The sequence below is a fragment of the Balaenoptera borealis genome (genome assembly GCF_965194805.1).
Source record: "Balaenoptera borealis genome assembly, chromosome: 3".
Taxonomy (NCBI): Eukaryota; Metazoa; Chordata; class Mammalia; order Artiodactyla; family Balaenopteridae; genus Balaenoptera; species Balaenoptera borealis.
Genome location: NC_138866.1, coordinates 166,012,779 through 166,037,343, shown reverse-complemented (window position 1 = coordinate 166,037,343; position 24,565 = coordinate 166,012,779). Strand labels below are relative to the sequence as shown.

At 38.4% G+C, this 24,565-nt stretch overlaps 1 protein-coding gene across 20 annotated transcripts in view; it reads right to left on the bottom strand.

Moving 5' to 3' along the window:
* Positions 1–23,128, bottom strand: part of ABI1 (abl interactor 1) — a 97,219-nt gene extending 74,091 nt beyond the window's left edge. For 14 of the 20 annotated variants that reach the window (XM_082385538.1, XM_082385540.1, XM_082385528.1 and 11 more), the window contains exon 1: positions 22,853–23,128. In XM_082385538.1, the coding sequence (XP_082241664.1) occupies positions 22,853–22,969 (117 nt within the window). In that variant the 5' untranslated portion in view covers positions 22,970–23,128. The remainder of the gene's footprint in view (positions 1–22,852) is intronic. The other 6 variants (XM_082385547.1, XM_082385531.1, XM_082385537.1 and 3 more) reach the window with 4 other exon arrangements.
* Between the last annotated feature and the right edge of the window lie 1,437 nt (positions 23,129–24,565).

The window sequence follows — 24,565 nt, the reverse complement described above, 5'->3', positions numbered from 1 at the left end:
CCTAAGAAGAAACGGATAAACTCCTAGAAACATACAACCTACCAAGACTGAATCATGAAAAACTAGAAAATCTTAACAGACCAATAACAAGTAAGGAGACTGAATCAGTAATCAAAAATTTCCCAACAAAGAAAAGCCCATTACCAGATGGTTTCTCTGGTGAATTCTACTAAACATTCAAAAAGGAATTAACATCAATCTTTCACAGGCTTCCAAAATAAATGAAGAGGGAACACTCTAAAACTCATTTTACAAGACCAGCATTATCCTGATACCAAAACTGGATAAGAAAACTACAAGAAAAAAAAAAAATTACAGGCCTATATCCCTGTTGAATAAACATGAAAAAATTCTCAACAAATATTAGCAAACTGTATTCAACAGCACAATAAAAGGGTCATACACCATGATCAAGTGGGATTTATCCCTAGGATTCAAGAACAGTTCAACATAAACAACTAACATATGCAATAAGTGCGATGCATATTAATAGAATGAAAGATAAAAATCATATGATCTCATTAGATGCAGAAAAAGCATTTGACAGAATTCAATATCCTCTCATGATAAAAACTCTCAACAAATTGGGTATAGACAGAATGTAGCTCAGCATGATGAAGGCCACAGATGACAACACCATACTCTTAAGGTGAGAGTTTGAAAGTTTCTCCTCTAAGATCAGGAATAAGACAAGGGTGCCCACACTCACCACCTCTATTCTACTGTACTTAGTACTGGAACTCCTAGTCAGAGCAATTAGGCCAGAAAAAGAAATAAAAGGCATTCAAATCAGAAAGGATGCACAAAACAGTCTGTTCACAAACGATATGATCTATATACAAAATGCTAAAGACTCCATCAAAAAAAAAAAATTAGAATAAAAGAACTCAGTAAATTTGCAGGATACAAAATCAGCACAAAGAAATCAGTTGCCTTCCTATACACTAACAATAATATATCTGAAAAAGACATTTGTTTAAATCCCATTAATAGCATACAAAACATCAAAATAATAAAATACAATTTTTTGTACTGGTTTGTATGGATGCTATACAATAACATCAAAAATAACAATAATATATAGGAATAAACTTAACCCAAGAGGTAAAAGATCTATACTGTGAAAACCATATGACTTTGAAAAAAGAAACTGAAGACACAAATAAATGAAAAGATTTATCATGTTCATGGACTGGAAAAATTAGTATTGCTAAAATGTCCACACTACCCAAAGCCATCTACAGATTCAAGGCAAGCCCTATCAGATTTTCAAAAGCACTTTTCACAGATAGAAAAAAAAAATCCTAAATTTTGTATTGGAACTACAATATATTGGAAATAGCAAAAGCAATCCTGAGAAAGAATAACAAAGGTGGAGGCACCACACTTCCTGATTTTAAACTATAATACAAAACTATACTAATCAAAAAAATTATGTATATATAAAATATACATATAGTACCAGTGTAAAAACAGATACAAAGACCAATATAGCAGAATTAAGAGCCCAGATATTAACCCTCACATATACAGTCAAGTAATACTTGACAAGGGAGCCAAAAATACCCAATGGGGAAAGGATAATCTCTTCAATAAATGGTGTTGAGAAAACTGAATATTCACATGCAAAAGAATGAAACTGGACACTATCTTACACCACTCACAAAAATCAACTCAAAAAAGGATTAAACATAAGACCTAACACCATAAAACTCCTAGAAGAACACAGAAAAAAGGCTCCCTAACATTAGTCTTGACAATGACTTTCTGGATATGACTGACATCAAAAGCACATGCAAAAAAAACAAAAATAAATAGGTGGGACTATATCAAACTAAAAGGCTACAACACAGCAAAAGAAACCATCAACAAAATGAAAAGGCAACCTACAGGATGGGAGAAAATATTTGCAATCCGTCTATCAGGTAAGGGGTTAATATTGAAAATATACAAAGAACTCACATAATTCAATAGCAAAGAAAAAAAATTTTTTTTTAATTTAAAAACGGGCAGAGGGAAAAAAAAAAAAATGGGCAGAGGACCTGAATAGACATTTTTCCAAAGAAAACATACGAATGGTCAACAGGTACATGAAAAAAGGCTCAACATCACTAATCAACAAGAAAATGCAAATCAAAACCACACCTCACACATGTCAGAATGGCTATCATCAAAAAGACAAGACATAACAAGCACTGGCAAGGATGTGGAGAAAAGGGAACCCTTGTGTCCTGTTGGTGGGATATAAATTGGTATACCCACCATGGAAAACAGTATGGAGGCTTTCAAAAATTTTAAAACAGGACTACCATATGATCCAGAAATCCCATTTCTGGGTGTATATCCAAAGGAAATGAAATCAGGATCTCAAAAGGATAACTGCACTCCCATGTTCACTGCATTATTCATAATGGCCAAGATATGGAAACAAGCCTAACAAACTTAAATGTTCATCTACAAATGAATGGATAAAGATATGGTGTATACAAACATACACACACACACACACACACACACACACACACACACACACAGGATTATTTCTCAGCCACCAGAAAGAGCAAATCCTGCTATTTGCAACAGCATGGATGGACCTTGAGGGAATTATGCTAAGTGAAATAAGTCAGACAGAGAAAGACAAGTACTGTATGATATCACTTATATGTGGAATCTTAAAAAGCTGAACTCAGATAAACAGAGAGTAGAATGGTAGTTGCCAAGGGTGGTGGGGAATGGGAAAATGTTGGTGAAAGGGTACAAACTTCCAGTTATGAGATGACTAAGTTCTGGGGATCTAATGTATAGCTTGGTGACAATAATTAATGATACTGTATTATATATATGAAAGTTGCCTTCACCACAAAACAAAATGGTAATTATGTGAGGTGATGGACGTATTAACTAACCCTATTGTGGTAATCGCTTGGTAATGTGTACGTGTATCAAATCACCATGTTGTATACCTTAAACTTTTACACAATATTGCATGTCAATTGCATATCAATAAAGATTGAAATTTTTAATAAATATAGTTTATCTAGAGAGCCAAAGGACCAAGAATAGCCAACACAATGCTAAATACAACTTTGAGACCAAAGTTGTACTACCCAACTTCAAGACTTACTATAAAGCTACAGTAATCAAGACAGTGTGGTTCTGGCAAAAGAACAGACAAATAGATCAATGGAACAGAATAGAGAGGCCAGAAATAGGCCCATATAAATATAGTCAATTGATCTTCGGCAAAGGAGCAAAGGCAACACAACGAAGCAAGGAAAATCTTTTCAACAAATGGTGCTGGAACAACTAGACATCCACATGCAAAAAAAATGAATCTAAACAGAGATCTTATATATTTCACAACAATTATCTTAAAACAGATTACAGACCTACCCAAAATGCAAAACTATAAAACTCCTAGTTTTATAGGAGAAAATCTAGAGACCCTGGGTTGGGCGATGACTTTTCATTTATTTACTTATTGGCCACACCGCGCAGCTTGTGAGATTTTAGATCCCTGACAAGGGATCGAACCCGGGCCTTTGGCAGGAATCGAACCACAGAGCCCTAACCATAGGACTGCCAGGGAATTCCCGGGTGATGACTTTTTAGATACAACACCAAAGGCATAATCCATGAAAAGACAGAACTGATAAACTGGACCCATTAAAATTAAAATTTTCTGCACTGCAAAAGACACTGTCAAGAGAATGAAAAGACAAGACACACACTGGGAGAAAATATTTGCAAAATAGGCCTGATATGGGACTTCCCTGGTGGCGCAGTGGTTAAGAATCTACCTGCCAATGCAGGGAACATGGGTTCAAGTCCTGGTCTGGGAAGATCCCACATGCCGCAGAGCAACTAAGCCCGTGCACCACAACTACTGAGCCTGCGCTCTAAAGCCTGCAAGCCGCAACTACTGAGCCCACACACCTAGAACCCATGCTCCGCCACAAGAGAAGCCACCGCAATGAGAAGCCCTTGCACCGCAATTAAGAGTAGCCCTCGCTCACCACAACTTCAGAAGCCTGCTCGCAGTAACGAAGACCCAACGCAGCCAAAAATAAATAAATAAATAATTTTTTTAAAAAACCTGGTAAAGAACTGTTATCCAAAACATACAAAGAACTCTTAATCGCAACAATAAGAAAACAAATAATCCAGTTAAAAAATGGACCAAAGACCTTACAGACATCTCATCAAAGAAGAGACACAGATAGCAAATAAGCATAGGAAAAGATACTCCACATCATGTCATCAGGGGAATGCAAATTAAAATGAATTATCACTACACACCTATTAGAATGGCCAAAATACAGAACAATGACAATACCAAATGCTGATAAAGATACGGAGCAACTAGAACTTTCATTCACTGATGATGGGAATGCAAAACTGTACAGTGAGTCTGGAGGTGAAAACTTACGTATACACAAAAACCTGTACACGAATGTTTACAGCAGTTTTTACTCATAATTGCCAAAACCTGGAAGCAACCAAGATGAACAGATAAATAAACTGTGATACATCCACACAATGGAATACTATTCAGAGCCAAAAATAAATGAGCTATCAAACCATGAAAGGACATGGAGAAAACTTAGATGAATATTACTAAGTAAAAGAAGCCAATCTGAAAAGGTTACATATTGTATGATTCCAACTATATGATCTTCTTTAAAAAGCAAAGCTTAGGGGACAGTAAAAAGATCACTGGTTGCCAAGAGTCAGGAAGGAGGGAGGGATGAATAAGTGAAGCACAGAGGATTTTTAGGTCAGTGAAACCACTGTGTACTGTAGAATAATGGTGGACACATGTCATTCTACGTTTTTCAAAACCCAAAGAATGTACAACATCAAGAGTGAACCCTAAACTATGTAAACAAACTATAGATTCTGGGTGATAATGATGTATCAGTGTAGGTTAATCAGCTGTAACAAATGTACCGTCCTGGTGGGGGATGTTGATAATGTGGGAGACTGTACATGTGTAGGGGCAGACAGTACATGGGAAGTCTCTGTGCCTTCCATTCAATTTTGCTGTGCATCTAAACCTGCTCTCAAAAAGTCACCTGGAAAAAAAAAAAAGAAAGAGAAAGAGAGAAAAAAACAAATCCATTCACCTCAGTATGTTAGCTCAAGCACAGTTTTAGTGCATCAACAGTAAAGTTCAGGCTGTAGAACAGGGCTCAACAACTATGACCCTCAGGCCAAATACTGACCCCCATTTTTGCAAACAAAGTTTTATTAGAACACCTTCACACCTATTAATTCACATATCATCTATGGTTTTCTTACTACAATGGCAGAGTTGAGTAGTTCTGACAGACCACATGGCCTGCAATGCCTAAATTAATTATTATCTGGCTCTTTGTGAAAACATCTGCCCACTCCTGCTCTAGAACAGTGATTTCCAACCCTAGGTGGACATCAAAACCCTTGGTGAGCTTTTTAAAAAAATTCCAGAGCCCTGGACCCAACCTAACCCTCACCTCCCCCTAAAAAGATTACAATTTCATTGGTCTAGGGTAGGGCCATTAGCTATTACTGTATCAATACAAAAATGTGTACAATAAAAAAGGAAAACATACAAGATAAAAATCAGGTTATCCAATAATATAAAAGATAAAGGCAGGACGTTAATACACAGACCACAGAGACCACAGAGTACTACATAATAAATCAGAGCCATAAGTTTGGCTCTGATCTCCACGAATCCACAAAGATAAAGAAACAAGATCATGGGACTTCCCTGGTGGCGCAGAGGTTAAGAATCTGCCTGCCAATGCAGGGGACACGGGTTTGAGCCCTGGTCCGGGAAGATCCCACATGCCGCAGAGCAACTAAGCCCGCGCGCCACGACTACTGAGCCTGTGCTCTAGAGCCCATGAACCACAACTACTGAGCCCACTCGCCTACAGCCCGTGATCCGCAACAAGAGAAGCCACCGCAATGAGAAGCCCGCGCACTGCGACGAAGAGTAGCCCCCACTCGCCACAACCAGAGAAAGCCTGCGTGCAGCAACAAAGACCCAACACAGCCAAAAATAAATAATAAATTAATTAATTTTAAAAAAAAAAGGAAACAAGATCATTACATGACTTACAGTATCCATGAGGTCAAAACATCTTGGTGGAAGGTAAACTTTTTTTCAAAGACTTGTGCCTGACTATAAAAGGAATGTTTTATTACAGTTCTTCTCAGTGACATAAATATGTCATTTATTCCTCTCACCTTACACCACCTTACCTCTTCACTCAAAAACGAAACAAAAACCCTGAGAGTGGCAGGGTTTTCATATAGACAGTACCATGCTACCTGCCTGCCTTTCTTTTCTCTCTCTCTCTCTCTTTTTTTTGGGGGGGGGGAGGGAGGCAGGGGGAGTAGGGGGAATAGGGATGAGTGTAAGAAATGCACAACTGGCGGCTTCCCTGGTGGCGCAGTGGTTGAGAATCTGCCTGCCAATGCAGGGGACACGGGTTCGAGCCCTGGTCTGGGAAGATCCCACATGCCGCGGAGCAACTGGGCCCGTGAACCACAACTACTGAGCCTGAGCGTCTGGAGCCTCTGCTCCGCAACAAGAGAGGCCGCGATAGTGAGAGGCCCGCGCACTGCAATGAAGAGTGGCCCCCACTCGCCGCAACTGGAGAAAGCCCTCACACAGAAACGAAGACCCAACACAGCCAAAAATAAAAATAATAAATAAATAATAAATAAAAAAAATTAAAAAAGAAAAAAAAAAGAAATGCACAACTGAACTGGAGATAAGTGGCTCTATATTCCACAAGATATTATTAAACGCTAATAATAAATCCAGTAACGCAAGCAGTCCCCAAGTTATTATACTTAGTTGATACAAAAGGGATTTATTCAGACCTATAATTCATTTCTCCTGCATTTACCCACTTACTGAATGGCTTCTGTTGATTATGCCAAATGAGTCCAGATGAAAGAACACAATATATATCAGGGCACAGCAGAAAAAAAGCACAGTGTCATCTTACCAGTGTTAAATTTAAAATGTGGTTTCTCTGTTTTCAAATGTGGGAAACACTACACTGGTTTTCTACAGTTTAACGCCAGCAGTTTGGGTATATTTTTGACTGAGACCTCATCTCCTCCACTACCCTCCCTTGCATCTGACACTATCAAAAACGAATTACTTGTAGCTCTTTCAAACTTGCCGTGGTACACATGATTTTCCTACTACCTAGATCCCTTGCCTCCCAACCTCCCCTTCCGCTTAACTCATGACTCAGAAAAACTCACTCCATGAGAAATTTAAATTTCCCTGAAACCCCGAAACATTGCACTGTTCCTTAAAATTCTCTCTGAAAGTTCCTTTTTAAAAGGGACAGTTCTCAATCCACATATAAGTCACACATATTTTGAAGGTACTTATAAAAAGATTCTAAGTGTCTAAAAATCCAGCAATCTATAATACAGAAGATTGTAACAGAACATCAAAATTAATGTTAGAAGGAGGAACTTGCCCCTCAGCCTCATGACACAATAGTACACAGCCAGAGACCTTAGAGTACCTTTCCTCTCTCCTCCCGCTCCCCACTTCTGCCCACACTGCCAGCTAACAGTCAAGCCTTATTCCTATTTTTCAACCCACTGCTCTGCCAATCAATTCAATTGTGGAGGAGTAAAAGCTGGAGTGTGCCGGAACCAACTGTGTACTAACGGCTGAAAAAGAGGTCTATAGATTCACTTCTGTGACTGCAAATTACCTTCTGTGGGCATATTGGCTTTACGCTGGAGGAGAACGGCTCCAGGTAAAATAAGTCATCTTTGAGTTCTCCCTTTCCCTATCCACCATATCTCCTTCACCGAGCTTCCTGATTCTTCTTCTTGCACCTATTCCTTCCTTTTCCATCTTAACTGCACCTATCTCAATTCAAGAACAGATAGAACAGTCCTCTAACTTGTCACTCTGCATCCAGTCTGCCCCTTTACAAATCCATCCTGCACCAATGCCAGATGAATCTTCCTCATCCTCTGTGCAAAAAGTGGAAGGATACAAAACAACTTGACGGTGGTTTGGGGGAGGGGATGAACAGGCATACGGGGAGAAGAAGGAAGGGAAATTCTAGGTTTTGCTTTTAATACAACTGAATTATTTGAATCTTTTATGGGAATCTATTAATTACCTAGATGCTTTTTTAGAAAAAAAATGCTGCTTGACATTTTTTCTTTCTATAAGCAAAATTCTAACTGCGGGCTTCCCTGGTGGCGCAGTAGTTGAGAATCTGCCTGCCAATGCAGGGGACACGGGTTCGAGCCCTGGTCTGGGAAGATCCCACATGCCGCGGAGCAACTAGGCCCGTGAGCCACAGCTACTGAGCCTGCGCACCTGGAGCCTGTGCTCCGCAACAAGAGAGGCCGAGATAGTGAGAGGCCCGTGCATCGCAATGAAGAGTGGCCCCCGCCTGCCGCAACTAGAGAAAGCCCTTGCACAGAAACGAAGACCCAACACAGCCAAAAATAAATAATAAATTTAAAAACAAAAACAAAAAAAAACGTGGTGACTATAGTTGATAACATTGTATTGTATGATTGAAATTTGTTGAGTGTAGAATTAAAAAAAAAAATTCTAACTGCCAAAAATAAAATTAAAAACCTTTCAAAAGTTACAATTATTTTCTTCTATACAGAACGTTCCCTCATTTAAATGTAAGTACTACAGATCAATTTTCTCTTCCTTAAATTTAAGACTTTATAATCTTCTATCATTCAACGATTTTTACATAACTATACTACATATAACATAGACATCACGACACCTAGAGTCTTTCATAGAGTAGGCAATTAATATCAAGCAACTGTTTGTTGAATTACTTTTAACACATCTTTACAGCCTCAAACACTCTTCTTTCTAGAAAAGAAAAGTAAGTAGTCACAGCCCATCACAATGATTCCAGGCAGTAGAGAGTTTAGATAATTCACGATCACTTGCTACCATCACCTCAAGACCAGCCTCCCCCCATCTCCTCTTGAGCTCCTTCCAATCCATACATACTCCAGCCTCCTTCCAATCTGTTCTCCACAAGTAATCTTTAAAAAGTAAAAATGATGATGTCATCCCATTGCTTAAAATTTTCAACGTCTTCTCATCAGCCTCAGAAAAAAGACCAACATCCTTAACATAGCCTATAAAAAACTTATTTGATCTGGTCCCTACCTAAGTCCCCACAGATCACTTTCCCCTCTTCGCTCACTATACTCTAGAGCACACAGGTTTATAACTTGTTCAAAATCATTCTGCTCGTACAGAACGGACGTATGGACACAGGGAGGAAGGGAAGGCTGGGACGAACTGAGAGAGTAGCACTGACATATATACACTACCATGTGTAAAATAAATAGCTAGTGGGAAGCTGCTGTATAGCACAGGGAGATCAGCTCAGTGCTTTGTGATGCCCTAGAGGGGTGGGATGCGGAGGGTGGGAGGGAGGCTCAAGAGGGAGGAGATATATGTATACATATAGCTGATTCACTTTGCTGTACAGTGGAAACTAACACAAGATTGTAAAGTAATTATAATCCAATAAAGATGTAAAAAAATAATAATAATAATTCTGCTTTCCCTCACCTTTGGGCCTGTACACATAATGTTCCTGTTCCCTCTGGTAAGGATATTGTTGTTCCTTCCCTCAAAATTACTTGGTTAACTATATTAAATTTGGTTAATTATATTCACCCTTCAGATCTCAATCCCAACATTACTTCTTTGATATGCCAGGCTGGGTGGGAGCACCTGACATACACTCTCACGTCGACATGTGCTTCCCTAGATAAAATTTATTACAGGATGTGGTTTATTTGATTAGCGAGGGAAGCAGAGATTATATCTTAAGGGCAACCATTATATCTGATTCGCAAAATATACTTAGGCACATGATAGTCAAGAAGTGCTAAATAACTGAGTAAGTGACAAACTAATATATTCTGTCACACAGTGAGGTATGCTACATGTAATTACACATAGCTCACTTAACTGGGCACCCCTATGGTTCCAACTTGGGAACCCATAAAAATTTGCCAGTTTTCTTTAGGATCTTTATGGCATTCTCTGATTATTCTGAAAGAATGGGAGTATCACCAGTTTGTCGCCCCACTATTCATAATAAAGTCTAAATACGATTGATTATTAATTTTAATGAAATGTGGAGATGAAAAAGAAAAAAAGATTTCTCAACCTTTTTAACAGGGAAATGGTTTAAAAGAAATGGATTAATCCAAAGCTTTTTTCATGAAAAGCATAAAAATAAATAACAGAAGAGGGAAAATGTCAGAGAAACAGCTGAAACAAAAAAACATATTCTCCATTTTTTTGTCTTTTTCTACTACTTTAGTTGGGTCATTTTTATTTTTTTTAAGACGTAAATACTTTAGTACAGAAAAGGAAGATATGTACCACAGGTAATATCAACAACAGATATCTTCAAATCTAATTTGGAACATACTCAAATTAGAAATAAATTAAATGATTACGATAAACATTTTAAAATTAGTGTTTCATACTGCTTCATAAAAATCGTATAATTTAAACAACTTCCTGGGCTTCCCTGCTGGCGCAGTGGTTGAGAATCTGCTTGCCAATGAGGGGCACATGGGTTCGAGCCCTGGTCCAGGAAGATCCCACATGCCACGGAGCAACAAAGCCCGTGCACCACAACTACTGAAGCCTGCGCGCCTAGAGCCCGTGCTCCGCAACAGGAGAAGCCACCGCAATGAGAAGCCCGCGCACCGCAATGAAGAGTAGCCCCAGCTCGCCGCCAACTAGAGAAAGCCCACACATAGCAACGAAGACTCAACGCAGCCAAAAATAAAATAAATAAATAAAATAATTTTTTTTTAAAAAACCAACTTCCTATTAATCAAATAAATTTATTCAAACAAATTACCAAACTTTTGCATGGGTAAAATTTGGAGAAAACAGATATATGAAACTAAAACTATTTCAAAATTAGTGCTGAAAGGTGAAATATACAGAGCAATAATAAGACCCAGAATATAAGAAACTATCCAAAATGATTAACATAGTATATGCTGTACTAAGAGAATTCCTACACAGGGAACTTTAAATTTTTTATGAGGTATTTACACAAGCTTTTAGTCAGAGATGTGCACTACAGATAGTGCTATACAAAGATATTTAAAATTCACAGTCCCACTATTACCATAAATGGAAGACATTAAGTCTACTAAACCAATCATCTATATCAAAGTTTCTCCAAGTGTGGTCTGCGGACTACTGAGGATCTCTCACACCCTTTCTGGAGGTTCACAAGGTCAAAACTATTTTCATAATAATACTAATGCTATTTGCCTTCTCTTCTGGCAAGATGCCTTTTAACATTCTGTGTAACAAAATAAAAAGTATATATAAAATAATTCTGCTGCATTCTAAGTACAATAGGAAAAAGCACTTGTGCAATTTATTTGCAAGCTGAATAAGCCATTTTTCCATGGAACTTCAAAAAACAACTGACAAACTATGGTTAATCAGATTGGATATTTGGCAGACATTTTCCTAAAAATGAACGAAGTGAGCCTATCATTTCAAGGAAAATAACTGGCAATGTTTGTTGCCAACAGTAAAATTCGAGCTTTCAAGTAAAAAACAGAATTTTGGAAACCTTTCATCCACCAACGTGAGCTTGGAAGCTTTCCAATACTTAAAGACTCATAAGATCTGTAGTGATATTAATGAATGTGATTTTTTTTTCATATCATATAATGAAATGTGTCAACATTCAGAAGGATCCTCATCGTAACTAAGTGAACAAATACTTTCCATCCAAATGACCCATGCAATGATTTTTAACGTACTGGAGTATAAAATGTTCATTGATATGGTTTCAGAGTCCACACAGCAACCAACCTTTAAGAACTACTATCTGCCGAGTTTTGATACAATATCAAAGAAAATTATCCATAATGCTATGCACAGGCTATTAAAATACTCCTTCCTTTCCAACTACATAACTGTATGAAGCCAGATTTTCTCACATAGTTCAACCAAAATAAAATATCACAACAGGTTGAATGCAGAAGTAGATATGAGAATTTAACTGTCTTCTAGCCAGTCACTAAAGAGATATGCAGTAATATAAAACAATGCCACTCTTCTCATTAAACTTTTTTTGTTTTGGAAACCTATGGATATTTTTCAAAAAATTATTATTTACATTATTTATGTTAAAACCCATTACATGTTATTTTAAATGAATTAATAAATGTTTTAAACTTCTCCATTTTAATTTTTGATACAGTAAATATTGATAGTTATAACCACCTAAAGGAAGGTTCTCTGGGATCCTTGACATTTTTTGAGCGTATGAAGGAGTCCTGAGACCGTAAGTTTCAGTACTGTTGATCTATACTGTGAAGGAATAAAGACAAAGATGTTCTAATTTAACACAATCTCACTTATATTTTCTCTCTTCAGCAAGACTGAAAAAGTGATTTTAATAAAAAGATTTTAAGAATGTTTAAGAGGAATCACAGTTCATAACAATCTGAATTAAACCACTTCCTGAACAACCTATTTATTCAGTATCTTGACACCTTAATTATGCCAAAGTAAACATTTAAACATAACATTTGCTAACAACAAAATAGAAGGAATAAGTGTAAGTAAATCGGCAAATTTTTTTAGAGAAAACTGAAGAACTAACTCAGAAACAAACTAATGAAAAACATCAGAATTATAGGGCTAAAAGTTAGAGACAAACTCTACTAAAAACCATCAGAATTGTAACTTTAGACATAATCTAGATCAAACTCGCCCTTTTTTAGAAGATACAATAAAAGAGTTAAAGGCTGGTTAAAATACAACTAATTCGTGATAGAATGAGGACCAGAACTAAGCTTCCAGACTCCGTGAACAGTTCATGTAAACTTTTGAGAGCTTATGTGCCAGGCACTGTAGATATGGGAATAAACAAGACAAACGTGGTAAACCTGCTTTCTTGTAGATCAGCATCAAGTGTCAAACATATGTAATGAGCACCACAGAGGAAACATATAGGATTCTATGCGAGCATTTAATAGGGTATAAATTGACCTGGTGGGACAGGGAAGAGGTGTTTAAGAAAGAAACCCTATTGCTGTCATCCACCAACACCCTCATCACTCCCCTCCTTCGCTAAGGACTCACTAATTCTTCACTATTCCTATCATATTCTTAGTGATGTCAACATTCACTCAGATAATCCACCCAAAACTCTTGCCTCTCAGTCATTTGACTTCCTGAACTAAAACAATTTTTTCTTCATCACTGTCAAAATCTCCCATGGTCATCAACAGTAATTACACCATTTCCAAAAATCTAGATTTTAAAAATCCCACATTCTAAACACCCAACTTCTCTCTCTGCAGTTTACTCTAGTACCTCGATTCCAACTATCCTTACATTTCACGGGACTTCCCACGCATTAATCGTCCCAGTTTTTCACTGTCTATGTCGCAAGTAAGATGTGCTGCGAGTATAAAACACACATCAGATTCCAAAGATTTAGTACTTTAAAAAGAATGTAAAATATCTCATTAACAAACTATTTTTTAATATAAATTTATTTATTTTTAATTTTGGCTGTGTTGGGTCTTCGTTGCTGTGTGTGGGCTTTCTCTAGTTGCGGCAAGCGAGGGCTACTCTTCAATGCGGTGCTCAGGCTTCTCATTGCAGTGGTTTCTCTTGTTGCAGAGCACGGGCTCTAGGTGCGTGGGCTTCAGTAGTTGTGGCACGCGGGCTCAACAGTTGTGGCTCACGGGCTCTAGAGCGCAGGCTCAGTAGTTGTGGTGCACGGGCTTAGTTGCTCCGTGGCATGTGGGATCTTCCCGGACCAGGACTCGAACCCGTGTCCCCTGCATTGGCAGGCAGATTCTTAACCACTGTGCCACCAGGGAAGTCCCTAACAAACTTTTTATGTTGATTACTTATTGAAATAATTATATTTTGGATGCACTGGTTTAAATAAAATGTTATTAAAATTAATTTCAACCTATTTCTTCATACTTTTTAAATGTGGTTATTAGAAAAATTTTAAATTAGATATGTGGCTCACATTATATTTCTATGAGACAGTGCTAATGTATTCTGTGATGACTCCTAAACGTGGATCTCTAACTCTGACTCCTCCCTAAATTCCAGAAAGACCATCTGGCCTATCTATTACATTGTCTAATATAATGCAGACTTAACACACATCCACAGCAGTACTCTTGGTATCCTCCCGTCCATGTGCTACCATCCACTGACATAGTTAGGAAAACAATTTAAACTAGGAGTCATCCTTAAGATTCCTCTTTCCCTCACATCCCACACCCAATCCACCAGTAAGTCTTGTTCAGCTCTGCCTTAAAAATATCCAACCTCTCCCCTCAATTCCTCACCCCACCACTTAAAGTACAGGCAATTCTCATTTCCTGCTTAGACTAGTACAATCCCCTCCCTCCTGGTAATTCTGCTCTTGCCTTGCCTTCAATATGTTTTCCACTCAGTAGCCTGAATGATTCTTTCAAAAAGTAAATCAAGGGACTTCCCTGGTGGCGCAGTGGTTAAGAATCTGCCTGCCAATGCAGGGGACAGGGGTTCGAGCCCTGGTCCGGGAAGATCCCACATGCCGCGGAGCAACTAAGCCCGTGCGCCACAACTACTGAGCCTGCGCTCTAGAGCCCACAAGTCACAACTACTGAGCCCGCGTACCACAACTACTGAAGCCTGTGCACCTAGAGCCCATGCTCCACAAGAGAAGCCACCACAATGAGAAGCCTGCGCACCCCAAAGAAGAGTAGCCACCGCTCTCCACAACTAGAGAAAAGCCAGTGCACAGCAAAGAAAACCCAATGCAGCCAAAAAATAAATAAATTAATTCAATTAAATTAAATGACGTGGAAAAAGATAGTGGGATTGCTGGGTTATACTGAGGGCTCACTTTTGAGTGGTGACGATGATTTTTAAATGGCACTAATCAACCCTTTCCACTACACTGCCTTCTTAAAGTGTTTGTTACTACAAGTCTTAGGTTGCCAATATTTGAACTAAGAAGTATCTTTTTCCATATGCTGCATTACGTACCTTTCTGGTGTTTAAGTAGAGGGCATTAATTCCCCATGGCCCAAATAAAAAGGGTGCTCACAAAGTACCACACTTGCCTTTCAAGAAAATGGAAAATAAAATTTACCAAACCCAATTTTATCACAGCATGTAGAAATTACTAACAGTAATTAAACATAAAGTCAGGAAACAAACTAAAGGTAAATTAAAGTTTTCCAATAATACACTTTTTCATTAACGTTAGTATTTTTGTTTCCTTTAAGTTTCAAGGAGATAAATAATAAAATTTTGCTCCAATCAAAAGCAGTTGAGAATCTCCAACTGCACATCTTATGTACTATGCTTCATTTAAGCTCTGAATAAGAATATAATTCACATCTGACTTAATAATTAGATAATCTCACAGAAGTGTTAGAATTTTTTAATTTTAAAATATACTATGACTGAAATACTTTCTGCCTTATTATCAGCAATATGAGTTTACCAATTGTACAATATAAAGTTTAGATATATTCGTTAAAAGCTGTATATGTGCGTGATATTACAAGGGATTTGTCCTGTCTAAGCTATATATATTTCTAAAAAGTTTAAAATTCGTGCAATTACCATATTTGATATTACTTTGGTAATCAGGGGGAAAATTAACTTTACATATAAAGTGGAAAATTAGGCTCCAAGCCTTAATTCACACTGACGTTCTGAGTGTATGTTCATGCCTGGAATTCCTTCTTAACACTGCAGTACAATGGTAGAAATTCAAAATTATCTACGTGCAAAATTAGGTAATTATGTATTTCACAACAAAATACCACTATGAAGGACTCCTAGGTACATATATGGAAAAGAACTGAAAACAGGCACTCAAATGCTGTACATGAATGTTCATAGCAGTACTATTCACAATAGCCAAAAGGTAGAAACAACCCAAATGTCCATCAACGGATGAATGAATAAACAAAATGTGGTATAATATACATACACTAGAATATTACTAAGCCATAAAGAGGAATATAGTACTAATACATGCTACCAAGTGAATGAATCTTGGAAAACATTACGCTTTATATAAGTGAAAGAGACACAAAAGGCCACGTATTGTATAATTCCATTCATATGAAATATATAGAATAGGTAAATTCATAGAAACAAGGCAAATTGATGGATGCCAGGTGCCGGGGGGTTGGGATGGGGACAAACTACTTAACAGGTATGGGCTTTCCCGAGGAGTGATGAAAACGTTTTAGAATACATCGAGGCGGTGGTTGCAGAACACTGTGAATGAACTAAATACCACTGAACTGTACGCTTTAAAATGGTTGGTTTTATATTATATGACTTACAGCTCAATTTTTAAAATTCCATTATGAAGCATATAATATAGCTATATTCTAATCAACCTACGGCAGGAATTACTAACAAAATTGTAAACTTAAAATACATTAACTATTTTAAAGCTCTCTACTCCTTATTGTCATAAATAAATCATAATAACATTCATTATCTTTTCCCCCACATATAGAAATTGTGCAATGGATTTAAATAAGCCTTTTATCTTTTAGAGATACGTACTAAAATATTTATGGATGAAATGATACATCAAAGATGGACTTTACAATAATGACAGACAGACAGGCGAGGATTACAGATGAAAGGAGACTGGCCATGAGTTGGTAATTGTTAAAGCTGGATGTTGAACACGTCGGGGTTCATTATGCCATTCTCTCCACATCTGAGTATATGAGTTTTTAATTACTGTGTTAAAAATTAGTAAAATAAGACTTTAAATGGTTTCCTTATACTTTAAGCTATACCTGAGATGGTACTACAAATATTCTTTAGTTGATATAAATCACAATTCCACAAACGTTTGCTGAACTTGCTAAGCACAGATGCATATCAAAATTAGAATCATTTGATAACAAATAAACATTATCTTCCTTAGGATGTTTTGTTTTGCTTCCAGATTTTTTTCACAAATACTAGTTCACTACCAATTATTTCTCAGAAAATTTCATTTTGTAAATGAAGAAAATTAGTAAATTAGTTAAGTGTACCTATTTGGGTTGACACAGAGTGGTAATACTAAAAAACTTCAAGTCTCCTTTCTATGGAATTAATGTTTACAGTTAAAATCATCAGGTTAGCTATTTCCTTTAAAAACAAAATCCAGTAATTGCCATTTTCCAAAATCAAATAATTGCCATTTTCTCAATACCATACTTTTTAAAAAAATCCCTTATTTTTTAGGATGGTGTCTTATTAAATAAATATTAAGGTCTAAAAAGTTTGTAGCCCCAGGGTTTGACTATTATTCTTCAAAAGTCAAACCATAACTTCAGTAAAAATTACAATCAACACAAAAAGACATTAGAAAAAATATATAGCTCCCCCCAAATTCAAACTTTTTAAATGCTCCAAAATTAGCTTTCAACTATCACTTTTACCTTACTTTTCTTACCAACACTATTTTCATGGAATTACATCTACACAATCTCCTCTAATGTCTGACTCAAACTCTTGTCCCAATATTAGCACTCTTCTTCTCTGGCTAATACATTCTTGCCTATTAACTCACAAATTTCTAATTCCTAGGACATAATTTAACCGAAGATACAGTTATTCTAAATGGCCACAGAGGGACTTCCCTGGCTGTCCAGTGGTTAAGACTCCGAGCTTCCACTGCAGGGGGGATCCCTGGTCAGGGAACTAAGATTCCCACATGCCTCGCAGCACGGCCAATAAATAAATTAATGGTCATAGATCAGAATCCAAATTGCCCAAATACCTCTTTTCCACCTCAAGGAGTATTAGCATTCTTCAGCTATCAGAACCAACTGGAGAAAGCAGAAGCACGTAAGAGGAATTAGAAAAGTGTTCTTATCCTAAGGGATTATTTCAACAATTTTCTTTAAAAAGCCCTCTTCTAAAGATACAAACATACTAAAACTGAGGATCTAAACACACCAGAACTAGATCACAGTACCACAGGTAAAGTTCTTATTATATTATAGTTACAAAAGGAAACAAAGAGAGATGAATGGACTTTCATTAAGACCTAATATGCAAGGTCAGATTCTGCCTGCTTGACAGCAGCATTAATGTTTAATTAATGTTATGACATGATATTGGTCAATCTAACAATTAACTGAGGATTTTCCATAAAATTATCTAAAATTCCATTTTGTTTATTGAGATATGATTGACATATAACACCATATTAGTTTCAGGTGTACAATATAATGATTCACTATTTGTATATACAGCAAAATGGTCACCACAATAAGTCCAGTTAACATTCATCACCACACAAATTTAAAAAATTTTTTTCTTTTTCTTTCTTGTGGTGAGAACTTTTTAGATCTACTCTAGTAGCAATTATACAATACAGTATTATTAACTAGAGTTACCATGTTGTACATTACTAAAACCCTGTTTAATTCATTTAGATTTCCAACCTATATCTCTAATTTTGCTAGCCACTGTTTTACTCAAACTTCCAAGTGCAAGTAAGATTTCTACCACTTCCAATCTGTCCTAATCTCCGCAAGCACTTTGACATCTTTACCTGAACATAGTTTGTCTGGAAATCAGAACTACCCAAAATATTTCAAGACGTTTTTTGTTTTGCTAACTTCTACTAATTCTTCTACAAATTTCCTTATCACAATTGCAAAGTTGATTCAGAACAGAAAAAAAAAAAAGGCAAAGATGCACAAGAGAAGAAGAGGATCCACTGAGCTCAGTGAAAAACTAGCCTATGATTCCTGTAATTCAATACTTCAAGTGCCAAACCTACCATCTTTTGTGATCGGGCAAGTCCCCAAATTACAAACATACCTGTTCTTATATTACAACTTGGAACTCAGAGGAAACAATAGTAAAATAGTTGTTAGGTTCCCAGACATGACCCACAAGAGTCTATTCCATGACATTTCTGAACTAGTCTGAGTTCTAGACTCATTCGCATCTGGAGACAGTGTGATATGGAAAGAGCATAGCCTTTGGAGCCTGTCAAGAGTTAGGGAGAAATCCTGACTGCCAATCCCTAACTGTATGATCAAACAAAAATTCATTTAACTTTTCCGAGTGCCAATTTCCTCATCTGGAAGAGAATACTGCCTATCACAGAGTTTTTGTAAGGATTAAAGGTAATACAAATCAACCAGCACAGACTGTGAAAGAGTAGGTACTCAATAAGTAGAAACAAGTTACTCTTCCCTTTTCTATTACCCTCTTCATACATTCTTTTTATCCACTTAGGATACAGAATCAGAAAATCTGGGTTTGATTCTAGGCACCATCTCATACAAGATATGGGACTTTAGGCTAGGTATTCAATGTCTCTGAACCTCAGATTGCTCATTTGTTTAAAAAAAAAAGAAAGGAAAAATAGATCACAATTATTGTAATAATTAAGTGACATTAGTTTATAAACTGGAATAAACTGTACAGTACCAAAAATGTCAGCTTTTACCTACTCTAAAGCGCTCCCCCTCAAAAAATTATCTGCCTTCCAAGACCACATGGGTATAATGAGCAAATGAATACAAACTGATGTCATGGGTGGAAGAAATCAAGCTAAATTAAGTAGCTCACTGATGACATCCCCTTCATCTTCCCAGACTTTAGGATATACTTGTTAACCCAAATAAGCCCCTGTTGGCGGAATTCCGGGGAAAAAATTAAATTAAAAAGTTAAGCTGTAAGGAAGACTTTTCTGTCCTTACCCAACCTATGCTGAGAAACCTTTCGTAAGCAGTTTCTACTCCTTTTCACTTAGATCTCCTTCCTATTCCTCAAAATAATCCCCATGACAAAGGCAGTATGGACCCTAAAGTAAGAGCAAAGAGAACTGACCAGATGAACAAACAACTCTTCAAGTTGAAGAGTGACTGTCCTTGACACAATCCACCAGAAAATTCAAACTAAAGGTGGGAAAAGGCAAAGATTTTTCTTTATGTCTACATAAATGTTTATATAAAGTACACACTCTATTTTGAATATTATTTTCCCGTAAGAATTTCAAAAGCCCTGTCCTTTTTAAGATAGTGGACTCTTCTGAGAAGTTTTGCTATTAATAATACAATTTAATAATTAAAGTCAACAAGACCAAAAGAGCTAATAAAGTGCTCAAGGACTCAGTTGCACTACAGCCAAAAGAACTTGCCAGCTAAACACCTTACCTGAACTGTACTTCCAAACTGTAGGAAAACAACAAAATGAAAAGTAAATTCTCAGGATAAAAATCACTCAGGCAATAATTTAACTCACCTTGGGTATAAAAAAATTCTCAAAACACAAGTGACCATATACCTTCCCCAAGAGAAGGTATGTTTACATAGGATGTTAGCCCTTATCCAATCAGTCACAGAAGGGATACAGAGAGATCTCAAAAGACATCTAAATGGATATTTCTAGTACTATTTGTTCCCTCTTCACAGCACCACAGCACATCACAAAATCAGCTACCACCACATCAACTTCCACCAAGTGCTCATCATCTTCTGAGCCTGTCAGAGCCTGACCCTGTCTGAGCCTCTTGGGAAGGGAGCTAGTGGCCAGCTTCATGCAGCCCAAAGTTTAAAAGCTATTACAGTGCTGTGTGTGAATTTCATTCTTCCCCCACCCCCCCCAGTATTTCTAAATATCTCACTGGTGTCAAGTTTAGGACCACCAAAAAAACTTCGGGCCAGTGACAGTGGATCTTGGCATCATGGTATTAACATGCTTAAAAGACTACATGAGAAATAACATGATTTATTTAATTAAGGATATAATGAAATTTTAAAGTGCTTCAAAATTACGGTGGCAAGAGGGGAAAAGAAAAGGGTCAGGGGAAAAAAAAAACTTACAGCACACAACTACCTGAAAAAGAAATAGCCAACAGACAGGTTAAAACACGTTTGCATTGGCCAACACGTAGCAGTTACCACACCATATATTTGTCAAATTTCCCAACATGCAAAACGAAAAGAAGCCACCCCTTTATGAAGTGCCTATCTGCTGACTTCTACAAAGAAATGACTTTTCTAGAAAGAGGGCAATTTAACTTCCTGTGCTCTCCCTCTGACTTTCAAAATCTTTAAAACCTTCAGCAAACTGAGATTCACTTCAATTTTAAGGTTCTTCGTGTGAAGTTGAATAAAATGTGTTTATTTTTAATATCGATAAACTACAGAAAACTTTTCTGCTTGAAAACTATATCCACATTTCTACTAGATTTTAGAATATTTTTTTAAAAGCTAAATATAAAGTTTGCAAAAACAAGTAATACAGTAGATGCGGCAGGCATTCAACAAGTTTATCAGTGGAATTCCTAAAGTAAAACTTGAAAAAATTTATGAGATGAATTCCTAGTAGTGCTACTGAAGATACAATGTTACTAATATGGAAATTGAGAAACATTCAAAATATTCTGAAAACAGTATCTCCTTCTAAAAATAGAGGAAAAGCATCTGCCAACACAGAAACCACTGGTTCTTAAAAATGATAATCACGTGGGATGCATTTCTATAAATACTTTGGTTCTGAACTGCAATAACCCCAGCCTCTGAAAGCACGTTTTGGTCATGCCTTACCACTAACAAGCGAATTTTTGGTGACATTACATTGATATAAAGGACTCTGCTACTTTTATTTGCTTCTACTGCAAACTGTTAGTTTATGCAGTTAAAGATCTACAAACCAAACTACCACACAACATAATTCACCTTCAATCATTAAAATAAAAGCAAACAACCAACCATCTGCCATAGATAAGGTCCCAAGAATTTTCTAATAAATTTAGAATGACATATTTGACGTTCTGGTTCTAGCTCGGGGATTCATTCTCTACACGTACTTAGGCTGTAAAGAGAGAAACCTCAGGAAAAAAGCAACCGGCGATTACACCATTCTATTTTAAGTTAAGTTACTTAAGAAGCCAGCAGTTCAAGAACTTTTGGGGAAGAGAGAGTACTGAAGCCATTTTTCCAAGCAGTTAAGGATAATTTGTGCTTTATACTAACGACCGCCCTAACACCCTCTAGAATATATTACGGTGGGGGCGGAAGTGAAAATGATGAGACGTGGAGGGGGGGGAGAGAAAACCCGACTTGAAAGCGGACAGGCAGGCAGACTTACAAACCTTCAATTAACGGAATTCGGAGATTTAACTTCTCTTCTACGCCCTCCCTCGCTCCCCACCCGCTTCCTCCTCTCCTCGAGGGAGGTCTGTGTGATGTGACTCACGACAAATTTTAAAAATAAATAAATAAATAAAAGACACACCCTCTGGGCTGAACTGACATACTCTCGCCCCCACCCACCCTCCCCCGACGCACCCCCCGCTTCTCCTCTCGCTCCTGCCGCTCCTCCCCGAGCCTCGTCCCGGCCCTCTGCTCTCCGCTCGCTCGCCCGGTCCGAGACCCTCGGCCGGCGGAGAGGCGGCGGGGGGCTCCGGGACGGAAGGCCGGCGGGTGGAGGGCGGCCGGGGGGCAGCGCGGCTCGGGGGGCCGAGCCCGCGGGGAGGCGGACGGCAGGGGGGCGCCGGACCGCGGCGGCCGCGGCTCCGGGCTCCCTCGCCCATTTTCTCTCTCCGCTTCTATGGGTTTCAACCACCACGGCCACTTCCTGTATTGCAGCCCGGCCACCCGCTCTCTCCCCGACTGGGGCTGGGGTTGGGGCTGCCGCTGAGGTTAGGCAGTTCCCCACCCCGCCCAGTGGGCTGGTCACTCGGGCGGCCGGCGGCGGGTCCTCGGCCCGGCCGGCAGCGCCCGCCCGCGCGCCCGCGCTCCTCACCTGTATGTAGTTGTTTTCACAGTAGTCCGCCACCCGGGTCAGATTCTGATAACTCTCTATCAGCGCCCTCTTGCCAGACGGGATCTCCTCCTCTAGTAACATCTGCAGCTCTGCCATTTTCCACCCCTCTGCATCGCTTCCTCTCGCGTTAAAGAGACAGAGGCTGCAAGGTCCGCGGAGGTTCCGAGCACCTCACAGCCCGGATACAAACCGCCTGCCCGCCCTCCCGCCTGGTATTGTGGGACGGCACCTCCTCCTCGTCCTCCTCACGCTCTCCACCCGCCTCCACCCACTTCCCGCAGCCTTCCCAAGCTCGTTTTCTCGCGAGCCTTCCTATCCTTCCCTCCCCCTTCCAGCAACCATGGGATTTTCCCCCCCCTTTCGCATGGCCTTCTGGGAATTGTAGTCTCTCACTGGGTTGGCCGCCCATCGAAAGCGCATGCGTCCAGGGAACCTCAGAAAAAGACCCAGGAGGAGAGCAATTAAAGAACTTGGAAAGAGGGTGGTGGTTTAAATCCCGAGTTTCTTGACAGCTCCGGGAGATGGCGCCACAGGGTGATTCTAGAGAATGAAACCGGTTCCCCGAGAAGGCTGTGAAGCTTGGCAGAACTTGGTTAACTAGGAAACGCCCTTGAATCAGATACCCATCTGATAAGGATTTAAAAGGACTAGAGTATGGAAAACTCCAAATCTTTACTTCCTCTATCTTCTTAGAGATAACGCGACTCAGGCTTTACTTTCTAAACTTCCTCAATTCACTTAAAATTTGGGCAACACTTGATATTAACAGCTCTATACCAAGCAATGTACTCAACATTGGGGGTACAAGTTGAGTAAGGATACTCTGTACTTACAGACCCACGATTTAAAAACAAACACATATATATATAATATATAAAAAATATTTACTATGTTGTACACCTGAAACTGGAGTCCCCTTAAAACCATGGTCCCTTACTGAGTTTATGATTACTCTCTATCCAAAACTTTATTCATTTCTTTCTCCCCTCTGACCTCAATCCTGTGCTAACACTGTCAGATGACTATAGTTACTGCTGTCAGTAACGTCGTTAATGCACTAAAATCTCTGTTACAGGTATCATCATTAAGGTACAAACTCAGGATGTTTCTCCAGGGCAAGGTGAGCTCACAGACCGTGGACCATGGACCACCTGGCCAGAGAATCATAAACTGGAGACATTCTGACTCCCGAAACCACGATTAAGAAATGTCACAGAAATGTCACAGGGCAACGATTAATCCCAGTTTCTTTGTTCCTCACCTTTAAAACACCCATAACTCAAAGACCAAGCTGGAGTGGGTCTGAGGCTTGTCTCTCACTCACTTGGCTTGGCGCCCTGCAATAAACCCTTACTCTGCTGCAAACTCCCGCTGTCAGAGTTTGGCTTTCTGAGCCATGAGCACACAAGCGCTTTGCTTGGTTACAAAACTAAGATAATACTGTAAATCAACTATACTTCCATTAATTTTTTTTTAATTTTTAAAAATAAAAATTAAACCAAACAATTTTTAGTACTATCGCGTCCTAATCTCTTATTCTTTGACTCTTTGCATGTATCTCCCTACATTTTTTTTTTTCTCCCTACATTTTTGAAGTTTTGTGCAGGTTGTTTCTCTACATCGTGTAAAATCATTGTGCTTTTTAAAAAATCGTCAACTGCTTTGGAATAGTCTAAAACACCCTATATTTCA